Source organism: Pezoporus flaviventris, unplaced genomic scaffold (genome assembly GCF_033815535.1).
Source record: "Pezoporus flaviventris isolate CSIRO_AGI_PZ_B2104156 unplaced genomic scaffold, CSIRO_AGI_Pfla_v1 ptg000055l, whole genome shotgun sequence".
In the NCBI taxonomy this organism is placed as follows: Eukaryota; Metazoa; Chordata; class Aves; order Psittaciformes; family Psittacidae; genus Pezoporus; species Pezoporus flaviventris.
In genome coordinates this window covers 3,570,495-3,587,133 of record NW_026892603.1, presented here as the reverse complement: position 1 = coordinate 3,587,133, position 16,639 = coordinate 3,570,495, and the positions used below count along the sequence as shown (strand labels likewise).

The 16,639-nt window shown below is 35.9% G+C and overlaps 1 protein-coding gene across 1 annotated transcript in view; it reads right to left on the bottom strand.

The window, feature by feature from the left end:
• Nucleotides 1-4,359: 4,359 nt before the first annotated feature.
• The window catches only part of AGMO (alkylglycerol monooxygenase), a 136,023-nt gene continuing 123,743 nt past the window's right edge, over nt 4,360-16,639 (bottom strand). The window contains 1 exon segment of the mRNA XM_061469229.1: nt 4,360-4,751. Coding sequence (XP_061325213.1) covers nt 4,581-4,751 — 171 coding nt within the window. The 3' untranslated portion in view covers nt 4,360-4,580.

The following is a 16,639-nucleotide window of genomic DNA, read 5'->3' as shown; positions in this document are numbered from 1 at the left end:
GGAGGGAAAACAAGGAAAGAGTTGAATTTCTGTGTTAAGTGTGTCTAAGGGTAAAGAGAACACAAATGTATATGAAATGCATTCACTAGTGTAGTATCACTTATCATGAAAGGGCAGTGAACAATGTTCACTGAACAGTGTTTTCATTTTTAAACACCTGATTAAAGGTTTCATTAAAAGTTGATTTCTGCTAGAATAACTATGACAAACTGCCATAGAGCATGTGAGGGTTTTCAAAATTATTGTTTTCCTGAAGGAAATACTTGTTGCAGTTTGTAAAGAATCATCAATAAGAGCTTGCCCACAGGACAAAGGTCATGTGCAGCCTGAGGAAACTCGGTCTTATTGGCTTAGGCACAGAAGCAATTTAGCACTGACCATGCTACGTTAGCGTGACATTCCACCAAGCCAATAAAGCTTGCATTTTGTTGTGGTTCATGTGCCTGAATTTTTACTAATTTTTAATCCTTTTCTGAAAAAAATGGGTTGATTGCCAAACAATGGGATTTTAAACAGCTGTAATATTTAGCTGAGGGTTCTTGGTTTGTGGGGACTCTTATTAAAAGGTAAGTAACAGGGCCAAAAACCCCAATGACTTTTGTCATGCTTTTTGTTGTACTTATTATTTGCAATGCATTTCAGGTATCTTTAAATCCCTGGAAGTGCAGTTGGCTAAAATAGCAATTAGTTTCTTGATTAGTGCAGAAAACAGTGTGAAGCCAGAGGGTAATTCCAAAGTTCCTTGCATATCCCTGATCCTACCTTTCATCTGCTGTGCACAGTGGTGGCCCTAACGCATGTTAGCCAAGGAAGACAGCCAAGGCTGAAACTGCCAAGTCCCTCTACGATAAAGCTACTAAACAGCCTAAATTCTGTCTAGCCCTGGAGCAGCAGGTCCCTGAAAGCCAGCAGAATTTGTTGTCCTGCCCTGTCTTCCCTTACTCTCAGCTCTTTGAGGGACAGGAAAGTGTTTCAAGAGAATCAGCCACATGAAGATTTTGGAAGGCAGTCACAGAATCATTAATGTAACTATTACCTAAACCATCTGCAACTTGACAACACTCTTACAGTATCTAGAACTCCACTTAAGTATGTGCAGACTCATAAGAGTTTCTTCTCCATGGCTGTCATTGTTGACTTTAGGAAAAGACTTTCATAATCTGAAGACCCTTCCAATAACCATGCCACAGCTTCTAACTCCATACTCCATATTAAAGCTTTTTATGAGGAACCTTCATATTTGAAATCTGAAGTACTTTAAATATCCATATTTACCTATGTACCTATCATAAACTTTACTGTAAACATGATAGCAAATGAAAATTCATATTTGTCTGAAAAGTAGGCTGCTTAGATACAAATGGCAAAGGTAGCAATAAGTTTTCATTAAGTTATTTACTTTAAATAACTTTAAAGTTTTCTTTAAGATATTTACTATTTCTCAGCTTCTTTTTGTTTAGATGTGATCACCGACGGCTGCTCTGTATTGAATATCAGCACTTTTCACACAACAAAAATTATTGCATTACCAGCAGATTTCTACTAGGAATTAACCATACAATTCTTGACTGCAAATGCATAAAATCAAAATAGCAAACTTTCATTGAGAATTGATATTTAGAGATCAAATAAAAAGAAGCCTGCAGTCCTCTAAATCCAGGTTAGTTTCTTAGTTGTGTGTTGGCAAAAAGTTATTATCAGCTCTTATGCACAAGAATTTGAATGAGATTTAACATAACATCTTAAATTGTAAACTCATTCTTGCTCAGGGAATTGCTGAAACAGGCACAGGCTCTACATATACAAAAACCTATGATTTTTTTTTTTCCATGAGCGCTTCTAGTCTCTTCTTAAACCTTTGTGAACTTCTTGCTTTTACAAAAACTTCTGAGTTCCAAGTCCAAAACTACATTTTGTCATCAACCACATACTTTCACATTATAAATTTTATTTTCCTCTTTTTTGGTTTTGCATTGATCACATGGCCTATTAGCATCAATTGATAGTAAGCAGTCCAGTACTTTTTTATTTGTTTTCCCATGTAAGCAGTACATTTATATGGTGCATCAATGCAGCAGAGGTTCATTGTGGAACCTGACAGTGTAAATGTATAAACTACAAAACCAATTATTTCTCATTGCCACATTGAGCTAACTCATTTTCCTCAGCTGTGGTTTCTCTATAACTTGAGAGATTTGTAAAGTGACTTTTTAAGCTGAAAACTTTGAGAATTTTAAAGAGAAGAGGTCTGGGAAAAAAAATACTACCAACTACAGTGCACCAAATGTATCAGGGCTTCTTAGTTTTTAGTTTATAATAACACCGATAGTTTTAATCTCTGAAGACTAGAGGACATTCCCCAGTAGACAAGTATGCTATTAATATGTTACTGTCTTAGGCCGATTTATTTTCATTTCTGTTAGTTTTTATGTGCCATCACTAAACCCAAGCACATGATTCTGTCTGTATGCCTACTCTCCTGTCAGCAGATTGGTTAAAGCTGATTAAGTGTGTACTCAGATGGTCTCAGTATTCAACATCCTATTTACTAGGGTGTTTTTAAGCTAATCTAATAAAAGATAAAGGATGAACATTATTTCTGTCTATATTTATTAATTATCCTACCTTTTTTGAAAATACTACAGCTTATAGGTATAGCACACAGCAGCTCTGCAGGAGTAACAGGTGTATCTTAATCTTTTGTTTAATTTTTATTTTTTTAACACAGATGTGCCTAAGGCAATCCTTTTGAGTATCTAGGAGTATGAATCAAAAAGCCAACATCAAGAATGTGGTGACATTTTAATATTTCAGAATATTACCTCTTGAACAGCTCATGACAAGATCAAAATGCCTGTAATACTACAAATAATGCTACTGGATGGATGAGCCAGCATTTGGTGGGTAGTCCGTAAGAAAGAAGTGATGCCTAGCAGATTAAGGATCAAACAGGAGCAGTAACTAGAAAAGTCATGAACAATAATAAGAAAAAAATAACATTGTCAAATTATTACACAAATTCTCCATTACTAGTTTCTCAAGAGATAAAAAAAAAAAAATAAAATAACAGGACAGAAGAGTTGGTGATTTCAAACAAAATTTTTATTTTGCTTTTTAACAAAAGGGATTAAAATGTTTTTTTTTTTACAAAAGCCTAAAAAAAAAATCTAAATTTTAATGAATTCTCAGGAAGTTTGCTTTCTTAATCATAATATTGTCAAAACAAACTTCTAGTGCCAAACAATGCATCACAAACATCAATGCACCTGTAAGTGCTAGCAATATGTGACCACACCTCTATTTCTGTGTATTTGATAGGCAAAACCAAACTCAGACTTCAGAATATAGTCTAGAGCAAGGAAAAGGGTGCCTGCTGATATGGCTTATCATTATGAAGACAAATACTGATTTATTTTTCAAATGTGTTTCCTATGATACATACTATATACCATATTCTTTGAAATATAGCGTGTTTGTGTATGTGTGGTTCTCTATATGTTCTTCAAATATATTTATATTGTATTTTTATTTATATATATATATAGATGTGAACACATAGATTTTCATTCTATTTCTAAGTTTCGTCTGTTCTTTTATTTTCTCCATTTGTCTTCTTAAAGAAGTGGACAAAAGCGGAATTTCATGACAGATAACCTTCTTTGGTATTCATTTCAGTAGGGAGTAAACAGGCATGAATGACCTTCTTGTCTTTACCTTTGATTTTTAAAATGTTTCTTGGCACTTTAACAAATGGTTCACCACACTTCAACTGAAGGGGAAGAAGACGTCAATGACTTGATGGATGCTTTTTACTATAAGTAGAAAGCTGATATTTAGCACCATGTAGTCTCAGGGTTTATTTTATAACCCTCCTGAATATGTACAACTGAATTGCTAAAATATATTCCTAAGAATATTGTTAAATCTTTCTGCTTGAAATCTCTGAAGATTAAATGCTATGAAAAGACATATAGCATTTTCCCTGAAAAGATTACTATGAAGCAAATCTGAGAAGATTTTGCTCCCAAATCTTTACTGGAATTTGGTATTAGTTTTGGATACAAGGATAACTCAAACTTTTATGACAATGTTAAGAGTTCACATTATGTTGAGACACATAAATAATTTCACAGCATCAAAAAAAAAAAACAACCAAATACCAAAACAGTTATTGACTGAGGTTTCTAAGCTCTTTTCTGAGCTCTAAAGAAAGAACTTTCTATAAAGAACTGTCATTAAAGTTGTATGCATTAAAAAAATAAAATAAAAATCAAGTTTATAATAATGACATAAGCCCATGGCTACAAAACATACATTTTGGGAGTGGGAAAGAGGGCCTTTGATTTTCTGTGCAAGAACCCTCTGGTAGTTGGAGGCATTTCCTTTGCATTACATCCAAGGTTCATTTCATTTTTAACCTACTGTTGGTTCCCACATCCTTTCGCAACCAGCACATGCTAATGGGAGATGACAGACAGACTTATATAAGTCACTTGGGGCCAGCTCCAATAATAGACTTTGATGCCTTAAATTAGATGTCACTCCACCAAACCATACTCAACAATCCCTCACAGAGATGTCTAGGCAGGTTTGGGGCTTTTTTCTTTACTTTTTGAGCCGAAACCACATCTGCTGTTATGTCTTTTGGCATCAGTACATTTGAAATTTCTCATCTTTCTATAAGGTAACTCGGGAATTTCCAGATAGAAAAAGAAAAATAAATATAGGACTTCCGTGAAAGTGATGTGTACCTAGAATAAAAGATTAAGTCTTACAATATTGTCAAATCAGTATTAGTATACAAAGTGCACAAAAAGACCTGCCAGAATGGTCAAAAGCACAAGTGGAATTTGATCCATATTACTTTCCTATATAAGGACTGTTATCTCTGTTCCATTCCCTGCTTTCCTTACCAAAAAGTCTTTTCACAGGTGCTTGCTGCTTCTTTTGTAACTTATTTAATCAGCTCTACCTGCGCAAGTCAAGTGTGAGCACATACAAATGCCAGCAAATCACAATGGTGAAACTATACCTACACACAGTCCACAGGAGACCACCATATGCATAACACTCTTTCATATTTACATTGTTCCCAGTTCACAGGACCCACTGCTAGTCTGTAACTGAGTTCAAATGCACAATTCAAGGTATTCTAATACAAAGTCTGAGAACCCTCATTTCCTGAACTTACCTATTTTTACTCTATATTGCCAAAGTAAGACGTGCACATAGCTATGCTCAGTTTTGCCGTCACCCTTTTATACTCAGGAGTAGCTCTCCACCACATTTTGTATTCTGCTGCTTGAGGAAAGTATAGGCATTATCTTAGCTTGCCCTCTCCACTTTCCCCCTTTCATCTCACAAGCACCATGATTTTACTGTTAATTTCCTGTTGGACTATAAACATTATCTTTCTCTTCTTTTATTTTTTTTTTCTTGTTTCCTTTGCTGGCGTGTTCTGCAGCTCCCCACCCTTTTGTATTTGTCTCCTAATTGTGGCTAGCCTGAAAATTAGTTCTGAAAGTGGCTCCTTTTACTCAAAAGTATTTTTTTTTTTCCCTAAATATCCGCTCCCCACTGACCTTCCCCTCTTTTCTGTCCTTCCAAGATAGGTTTACAAAAGTTCAGCCAACCCTTCCATTGCATTGAATAGATTATTTATTTTTAAGTAATCACATTGAGGTGTATTGTCCGGTCTAAGTAGAGGCAAATTCTTTAATACTTCTATTCCTCCTTTTCAGTTTGACAAACTGTTTCAATCTTTCCAGCATGGACATTAACAGTGTACTTTTAGATTATAGAAATATTTTCCAAATTCTTCCTCACTAACATATAAATTTGTACTTTGATAATGTAGGATGTCCTAAACATTATAGTGTCAAAGTCATTATAATTCTTTTTTTTTTTTGGTAAGTTAATTTGCAAACCTGAAGTTCTGAATTTCCAACCTATAAAACAAATGGTGGCATAGAGATTTAGCGATACAATACGTGGGGAAAAATACCATTTGCACTCCAAAAAATTATATTTTCCACTTTCATCGGGAAAGCAAAAGGCATAAGACCTTTGTCTCTATGGCCTTACTATAACTTTAGTTCAATGGGATTCCATGGAATATGGGAAGACTTATTAATCCCCCAAGGCCTCTAAACTGGATATTTTTCCCTTCTTCAGCCTCTCTTGTAGGCGGGGTTTTTCATTTTCTAAAATCCTCTTAAGAGCTGAGGCAGTGGAATTTCAGGCTTCAGATTTAATAAAGGAATTCTTTTCCCTTGGGTATGCAAAATTGAGAAGAGGTATATGCAAGTTCAAATCCAAAATGAATAGAATCATTTCACATCTTTTTTTTTAATTATTATCCAGTTCAGGTGACTGGAGAGCAATGACAGGTCAGTCAGTAACATGGCATCAATACAAAAGTATGCACATTTCAAATATCGAGGTGTATACTATCTCACCAATGAGATCTTAATTAAAAATGACAATTTACTTGCATACTGCCTAAGTTTATTGAAAAGATTTATTTCTATACCTAATGAACCATAGAGAGCTGTATAAGAGGATATTACACTGTGGAGCTCCTATAAGTTCCGCATCCCTATTTAATTATTACTCTACTGAATGGTAATTAATTATGGTCATTTTCTCTGACAGCTTTCTGTCAGGCAGCCAGGTGTAATCTACAGAACACATAGAAAACCTACAACATTAAGATTCATACTACTCTACATGTAAAACATTGAAGCAGAGAACACTAAAACCCTCTCTGATTTATGACTGAAAAGGCAACAATATTAAGTTTTGGGTTATTTTTTCCAAGGACTTATGCCTAGATTAAACTGATTTGGACACATAAATGGCAGGGCCTTTATTAGGCAGATCCAAAAAATGCAGTGCTTCAAGAGGCTTGTGTTCAGTGACTATCATTCTGTGAAGTTAGCTGAACATGTAAAATTGCAAGCACCATTATTTACCAAAACGAGAAAAAATATTATTTGGCTGCCTGGTTAATGTTTAGGCATGGACTATTAACTATAAGATTTTCAATTTACAATTTTGATTTCTTAATATGCCTAGTAGCTACATAAACTCTATCTCAAAGGGACTTTCAAAGCATCTGTATACTTTATTGTGACATTTCACTCCAAAGAAGATCAGTAAATGTATACAGCTGCATTATTTTCTTATCAGAAAATCCTGTCTAAATGACCATGGTCCAATGCCCTGCTCAGTGCTTCCATCAAATGGCTCCATCAGGGCAGGAAGCTTGGATTTGTCTCAGTGGTAATATAAGATTTTTTTCAGTCTGGGAATGCTGATTTAACACCTCTGCTTGAGGACATAGTTCTCAGCATGAAAGGTCTGTGCCCCTGTGCTGCTACCTATGACCCTTTTTTGTCCTCCCAAACAATATATGCAGCTTCCAGCTGCCAGATTCCATTTCTGGTATCATACAAAGATTCAATGCTCTCCAACAGTATGAGTGATTCTCCAGTGATCTCCAGGACAAAGTGTACTGTGTACCTGATTTCAGAGCTTCTCCCTCTCAGCAACAGCAAAGCATCTGCTGCATGGCCTAAGACAGGGTCCTCACAAAGGTCACAGATCCATCCTTACAAATTCTTAATGTATCATTGGCTAAAAAAAAACTCTGCTAAGCCATAACAGTGCCTATTAATGTATAATTCAGCAACTCTTCAGGGTAGTCTTGTCAGTTTACTATTTTACCACCATTGACTTCAGCAGCTGAAATAAAATTAGGTTTCAAAACGGGAAGGATTACAAACAAGCCTTAAACTGTCCTTTTTTCGTATAAGTTTATAACCTATAACAAGAATTTACAGATAAGAGAGACAATTGGGAGCACATGCCTTAGGCCAGCAGCCATCTAAATGTTTCTTTTGGGCTAGCCCTCCAGCACACTGGTTCTTGTCTTTTGAGAGCCCTGAAGGAAGCAGGTTCTGAAAAAGGGTTTAAGGAAGACATTAGTAAATAGTAACTTAAGAAATCAGCTCAATAACATAGTGGAGTAATCAGACAGAATGAACACTTGAACAATCAGGCACAGTCTCAAGATAGATCTCCCCGATGACAGGAGGTCATGAGAGACTAATGCCGTGCAGTCAGGAGCATGGAGTAGGAGAGCAAGAATTTGGGTGTAAGATCCAAAGATACAGACAAGAAGTTTGAACTTGCTAGGGCTGGATTTGGTAGAAGTTAAAAGAAAAGAGTGGCATGAATCACAAGTTATCTGGCAGGCATTATTATGTTGCAGTTTGTTCCCTTTGGGGAAAAAGATGTTTCAGAATCTTTTTTCAAACTGGACTGGCAACTATCACTTGTGGGACCACAAGCATGAAGGGCACATCAAGCTAACGATGAGTGGTTTTCTTCCTCTCACATTCTTCCGTTGGCCTTCTAAAAAATTAAGTCTTTCAACATAACAGGAAATTAATACTAATTTATATACACGCTCCAGCTGAAATAATCTGCTGAGTATGTGTGATTACAAACACCTCTGTTTAATTCATTTCATTTGCAGGGGTAATTTTCATTACAACTCATCTTAGTCCAGCTTCACTAAAGCCAGTTATAGAGTCTGCCTAAAGACGGAGCAGATAAATATGCTTTACAAGGCAGACAAGATTCTTGTTAGAAATGAGTAAGGCAGAAATGATCATAAGCATTAATGTAACTCCCAAAATAATAAAAAAAGTATTTCCTCAAATATTTGCACTCAGCTCATCTGAAATGACTGGGAGTTATCCAGGACCAGCCAGGATCAGAACCTAGGTTCTACTGACTTTAAACACTAAGCATTGTCTAAATTTGGTTAAACTTAGTTTATGTCTGAATTTGGAAATAAGTGAGGCTAGGGGAATTTCACTTTCAGAGTTCTTGTCAGACTTTGCCCACTTAATCCTTTAATTGGATGTTGAACTTTCTAAGCATAAAACCAGAAACTGTACACACTTCTCACATGCGAAAAATATTGTGTATGAAACTGATGAAGATCAGAAGACTTAGCTTCAGAAAATGTTTTTAAAGTATAAAAGTGGTCACAGTTTTGTTATTTTTTTTTTTTTAGGAGAAAATAGAATCCAGAAGTATTTAACTATATTGTTTTATACTAACATGGATGATACAGTTGACAACATTTAATGAGTTTCCCAATATTTATTTCAAAGTAGCGTTTTACATCTTGAAATGAATACCAGGGCTGGCAGGTGTCAAGACTCAATAGGAATTTACTTTCAGAGTAATAATGCAAATTACACATTTGAATTCTACAAAGAAAAGAACAGCAGTAAAGTATGTAGTGACAGTACTATGAAGTTTGTATAAGGTGTGATGGATAAGGCTTCCTGGTATATCTGTTTTACCCAGCACAACAAAATTTTTGTGACTGGCACTGAATGAAGAATGTACTTAAATTTAGCTATGGGACCAAACATTTTAATAGCTTAAAATTTCACTATGGTTCTTGCTATTTCCAGAGCCTAAATATTTTGCTCTGATTCAGCATTTCTCTACAGTCTCTTTACTAAGTTTATGCTGAACAGGAAATCTTCTAACCCCAACACAAGTTCACTGATTCCCAAGATGATAGAACAGAAATCAATAAAAGAGATAAATTCCTTAGTTATTTTATAGTAATGTTGAGAGAAAGTTCAAGACTTATTTAATAGTAAAAACTAGTACAAAAGTTAGGTGTCTGTATCATTATTAATATACTTTAGTATAAACCAAGAATTATTTGTATGTTTATTTTAAATGTAATTATATAAATACTCTTAAAAAGTAGCACATCTATACAAGTTATTTGAATTTTGTAAAAATGTGCTACTAGCCCTACCTAAACAAAAATAGAAAACACAGACGCAATAAAATCAAAATCCCATGGAAGCTAGGGACAATCAAGAAGTGAATGCAGACATATAAAATCTTCTCCATAGACAGAGAAAATTTTCAGCATTTCAGCCCAGTAAGGTAACTGCCTTGTGTAAAGGCCCAGGTTAGTGGAAAGAAAAATACAGACTACAATCCAGCAAAGATTTAAAACACATGCTTAACTTCATGCACCTAAATAGTCCCATTAACGTGAAGTTAAGCATGTGTGCAAGTTTTTGTAGGATCATACTCAAGTGACATCCCTTTGATGAATGTTTCTTCCTGTGTTAGCAGGGAACAGTGTTTGATCAAGCCAGCATGAGGTTAAGTGCCCTTTATCTTTCACCTCCCCACTTAGAGAACTCTACTATGTTGGTGGGGGTGAGAATGAGGATGAGAGAAGCAGCACCCAATCCTGAAGGTATACAGTTCAAATTCGGGTTATTTTAAGAAGAGGAGCCTCTAACATAGCTGAAACTGAAGATCTAATTCTAAGATTTATATTCTGCAGTTCCTGAGCTGCTTTGGGTTGCAAATTCCTGATCAATACGCTTTAGACTTTTTTTTCATAACTTATATCTAGTGATTAATACTGAAATAGCTCTGCTGATTTCCAGATTAATCTTGTGCTAATAATACACCAATCATTTTCTTTTCTGTTCCACTCCAACTATGATAAGAGGCCCATTTGTGTATATAACCAGTTTGGATCTTAATCGCAATGGCAGTGATTGAAAAATAGCTGCATAATATACCACACTGAACAACTGTGAGACTAAGCTGAGATCTAATTATACATTCCTGGCTTAATGTATCTTCAGGAATGTTCAGTACAGTAAGAATAGTACAACCTATATACGATGAGAGAAGTGTGCCACAACAGACAACAAAGTTTTGTGCAGAATAAAAACAAGAATTCAGGGAACTATGTTTCCTTCAACAATGTAACTTTGAATTGCTTAAGGTGTTTCATAGGGTTAATTCTAGATGTTCTTTACAAACACAGTAATCATACCTAATAAACGCATTATAATGTGGGCATTCTTGGATGCATTTTCAACTCAGTTAAACCAACACAAAGAAAGATTCTGTCATTTGCTTAACCAGTCACAGAATCATAGAACAGTTAGGGTTGGAAAGGACCTTAAGATCATCAAGTTCCAACCCCCCTGCCATGGGCAGGGACACCTCACACTAAACCATATCACCCAAGGCTTTGTCCAACCTGGTCTTGAACACTGCCAGGGATGGAGCATTCACAACCTCCCTGGGCAACTTATTCCAGTGCCTCACTAATTTAACAATAGGCAGGAATGGATCCTCCAAGTTCCTGTTCTCATTTCGAAGTAAAAAGGTTGGATTTTTTTTCCCACCATTTTGATTGAAAATATATTTTGTTACACTTCTTCTAAATAGAGGTTTATAGCTGCATGTAACAACTGCACTATAGACTGCCCTAGAAAGACACATTACTAGGCTGTATATGCCACAAGGATCCAACCACACATGCTTCCTAAAATGAAAAAGAATTCAAAATATATGAAGTATACCCGGCGAGAATATAAAAGACAATTTAACAAAAGGACAAAAGGAATCCACTCTAGATCTTTTGGTGAAGAAAACCAACTGAGGATTATTAATGGCCACAGACACTTAGTGGCCGTGAAAAATGTTGTAAAAAGCTAAACTGATCTAGAATAGAAAGAGAATAGAAAGCTGAGAAGTTGTGTGGAAAAAAAAAAAGCAACATAAAACCCAAACCTTCTTTTTCTTAAAAGCTGCTTTAATATTCCATATATTGTTCTAACAAAGAGTGGATTTGAATGTATTTAAATAAGGAATTGTATTAAACCTAACAACTGACTCATTACACATCACTTGAATTGTAGCATCCCTGAATTATGTTTTGTGATGGCTTTGCATATTTCTAACTTTACAGCTAACACCCCTTCCAGTTTTTATTATCACCTCGTTATTCCCATTCCTCCTTCATGATGTTATGGTGACTAAAAAATATGTGACTAGAAAATAGTAGCCTTTCATACTTCAATCCCCTAACTTCCCCTGGGGGAGTGGATTACTGCATCATAATACTGGTATCAGTTAATGCTGTGGGCTTCACTCAACTTCAAAGCAAAGATATTAAAGGCTCATTTTCCACTACAAGGCAGGTGTATTTTTATTAGGTCTTTTTCAAAATTGCTATGACTTCACTCATGGATATACTGCCAACAGCCATTATTGAAAGCTGGACTATAATTGCTAAGGAACATGCCATGTCTGAAGCACTAAACCAGTGTTACTGCAATCCTCCAACAATTGACTGAAACCAAGTGTTACATCATTAGAGCTGAATTACAACACACCCATGGCGTATTTTCCATGTGTGCTATTTTAAACATTAGTAGAGAAAAACCTGGATATAAATTCACAGATCCCTAATTTGTTCAAAATTCATGAACAATAAGGGCTGTCTGACAGGCTCTGCTGGCTCTATTTTAGTCAGAAATGTCACGCACCATAATTAAATGTCTGTTTGGCTTTTATTGGAGATGGAAATGCTAGCTTTAGTTATAAATTTAAACAACCTGTCACATGGGGAGACTCCACATTTGTATAGTTTAGGAAAGTTTAGCAATTGTAATTGCTCCAGGAAAGACAAACAAACTAATGGAAACTGTTCTGTTTCTTAATTGGCTTTTCATTGGAAAAACTAAAAAAAAGCGAATGTGGTTATGGTATAGCTTTCATCTGTTTTAGACCAAGATCTTTGCTTTGGTAGATAAAGTCAGTGCATCAGGACTTTCAATTGCTGTTGCTTAATTTTCATGCAGAAATTAACTGACAAATAGAGTGATCACAGCTTCTAGGTTAAGAGAAGATGCTATTGACAAGTGGCAGAAAAATGCAATCAGTCTTCCAGAAAAATGTCCAGTTCAGTTCAGCACAGTTTGCCCTGATGTTTTCCAAGTGGAAATATTTTGCCGTCACACTGGTATGCAGAGGCTATTATACTTTAAGCAAATCCTGCAATTTTTCTACTCAGCTTCAGAAATTTTACAGTGCCCAGATTCCAGTGGAAAATATTTGATCACTCATATGCTTGGATAGAAATTTGTCACCTGGAATAGAAATCAGAGTAAACCTGCCAGCATCCTTATGCAGACAGGCTCTGCAGATATATACTAGGCAAGGTCTCTGCCAAATAACTTGTGTCTGGCCAATACCACCTTTCAAAAAGTCTGTGAATACCAGTTGCCAATAAAGATTCATTATACCATGTATAGGTAAATATTATCTTAGCTTTTGCATCTACAATTTTAAGCTTACACAGTAGCAATTCATTTGCTCTCCACATACTACCTGTCTGCAAGTTTCTGTACAGTAGCCAATCACAATATTCACACTTCTCACTAACACCTAAACAATATTCTTCTTTTACTTAAAATAGATCACCGTCAGATGCAACTATTTCAAAGTTGTTTTTCACTGCACACAAAGTATGTACTATGGCTATTTTATATAGTAATATCACACGCAAAACTTCACAGTAGATGTTATAATCATTTAAGTCTTTTCCAGATGCACTGTTTTTCAAGAAGCTAATAATTTCAGCTGGGTTCTATAATCTATTTAAATGTATAATATTTTCAACTTCTGAAAATGTATGCATACATTAAATTAACGGAAAAAATAATACTATCTTTATATCTCTCATAGTGAAACTTTGGAGCCATTCCCTCAGGCATGGTAGATTCTCCAGAACAGTCCCAAATCATGCACTGGGTTACAGCTGTTAAAAATTAAAAATATTTTAGAAGGTGCTTGTACTAATTTCACCATAAATGTTTGCCTATACATCTTCATTTTCTCTTGTTTAGAAAGCACATCACCTCAGATTATTTCACTTCAGAATACTATTTACTTTTTTGTTGTTATGAAGCTTCTCAAGCAGTTTTGTTGATTTAATTTTCATTTTAATTTTACCACTATTTTCACCTATGTGAACTACATGACAACAACCTAGTGAATAGATACTAACATTTGATTCCTAGCAGTAACACTTAGAAATCTTTTTCTTTTTTTTTTATGTTTCCTATTTACCTGACAAATTAGATTGCTTTTTCCTCTTCTTCCTTTCCTTCTATTACATCCTGACACACAACATCACCACCTCAGTTTTTCTAACCTCTTCCCATCAAAAAGTCTTCCAGTGTCCATAAGCCTCACTAGCATGTCAGTTATTTCAAGCTCTTTCCTCAAACCTTTCTTTACTGTTCCTCCTATATTACTTTAGATTTTCTATGGTGTTTATTCTTTCCTTCTTTCTGGAAATAATTGTGAATAATAAGGTTTATTTTAGAGGGCCTTCTTTCACATGAAGAGAGCTAATAAATGAAGTTTTTCCCATATTAAAGGGAAGTGTCTACATGCTTTTATGTTCATCAGCCAGGACAGCTAATGCCAAAGAGCAAGGAGTTAACTCCTTTTTAGCACCTTGATCTCTGATTCTTCAGGCTATTGATCTGTCATAAGCATTGCTTAGTGAATTCTCAACTCGACTTCAATTTATTCCCGCTTTTGCAGAATAAGTTGGTGGCTGAACCATTGCTATATCACAGATGAACCCTCAGTCAGTTCCTTCTGATAATAGCAAAATCTGTTTGCAGCATTAGAGCACTCTCCTAGTTACAGCATGACCAGGGATCACATTTGGTCCAACACTGGGGGTGTTGGTTAATGAGAAAATGAACATGAGCCGGCAGTGTGCGCTTGCAGCCCAGAAAGCCAACCGTATCCTGGGCTGCATCAAAAGGAGCATGACCAGGAGGTCAAAGGAGGTGATCCTGCCCCTTTACTCTGCTCTTGTGAGACCTCACCTGCAGTATTGTGTGCAGTTCTGGTGTCCTCAACATGAAAAGGACATGGAACTGTTGGAATAAGTCCAGAGAAGGTCCACAAAGATGATCAGGGGACTGGAGCACCTCCTGTATGAAGACAGGCTGAGAAAGTTGGGGCTGTTCATCCTGGAGAAGAGAAGGCTGTGTGGAGACCTCATAGCAGCCTTCCAGTATCTGAAGGGGGCCTATAGGGATGCTGGGGAGGGACTCTTCATTAGGGACTGTAGTGATAGGACAGGGGGTAACAGGTTAAAACTTAAACAGAGGAAGTTTAGATTGGCTATAAGGAGGAAATTCTTTCCTGTGAGGGTGGTGAGGCACTGGAATAGGTTGCCCAGGGAGGTTGCGAACACTGTGAAAGGCAGTGTTCAAGAACAGGTTCAACGAGGCCTTGGGTGATATGCCAAGGTGTCTCTGCCCATGTCAGGGGGGTTGGAACTTGATGATCTTAAGGTCTATCTTAAGGACTATCATTTTTGTTCTGGGTCCTAGTAGTGTCTTGAACAACCTTCAGAATACCTGGATGCCAACTAGTTTGACATCACAGTTAATAAAGGAAATACCTACTCTTAAGAAGCACATTGCAAACAGTGATTGTAGTGATGAAGTATTTTGTTACTCACAGTCCAGCCTCTCATTAGTGCATTAAAATACTGATTTGCTACTATAGAGTGCATGGACAGCAAGGTGCTTTAGGACTTCCTTTACACAGCAAAGGTAAAAACCAGCCAAATGTTAACTATGAGAACCCTGTAGCACTAAAGCAACAGTTGAAAAGTAATTTCCTCTCTAATCTTAATTTTTATATTTTGAAAGCATTATTTTTTAAGCCAGACTGGCCAGAAGAATATTTTAGAGCTGTTTATTTTAGTGTGTAATAACACCTGTAAGGTGAATATAATTGTTTGCGCTTGTGAAGAGATCTCTTTACATTGATGACTTCTCTCAATTATTTTAACAGTGAAAGCAAAACAAAACAGCAAAGTAAGTGAACTACCAAATTTTATCTAATAACAAGACAATCTGTTCTGTTCAGCAACATACTTCAAAGTGCATATTTAACCAGAATTTTTCAATTTTTTAGCTCCCATTAAAATAAAACAACAAAGTGTTTCATGCATTTCATGTAACGCTAAGGGTTATTTTTAAGCTAAGCAGTATGAAAATGCAGGAGGAGAATTAGCTCCAGAGAGCTGGCATTCCTTAGAAATTACTGTACATGAATAGTTACACATGCATAATTATATAATTACACTTGATGGCAGCAATAGCACATAAAGAAGACTATTAATAGCACCTAAAAACTGCAGAAATCTCATCAAGGCAAATATCCTCTAAAAGTATGAAAAGGTGGCACTTAATGCAGAATATATTTTAGTTTTACATTTCAGCGTGACAATTACCATGAAAGAAAGGATCAAAGTCAAATGGCACAGCTGGCAGCTTGAGAATAATTTAAGAGGTGAACTGGCACTAGCTTTTTTGTTTCAGTAAGATGGACTGCATTAACTGTAATAGGGAAATGATGCTGGAGAAAAGTCATACAGCATTCTTGCCTGGCATTAGTACAACATTAGCTGAACCTGCAGTTTGATAATTTCATACAAATTTTAAGGGAGAAAACTTCTGCTAATGAATACGAACAACAGCAATGCCTCCTCTGCAGTTTTGGGACAAAACAATAATCTAGAGCCACATTTAGGCTTAAATAACTGATTCAGGAACTCATGAGCCCTGATGAAATAAGATTAGGATGTGCCTATAGCAAATACAATCATAGCTCCTCAACCTTGTCCCCAAACTACAAAGAGATAATCTGTCTGCAAGAACATACATAAATGCTTTAT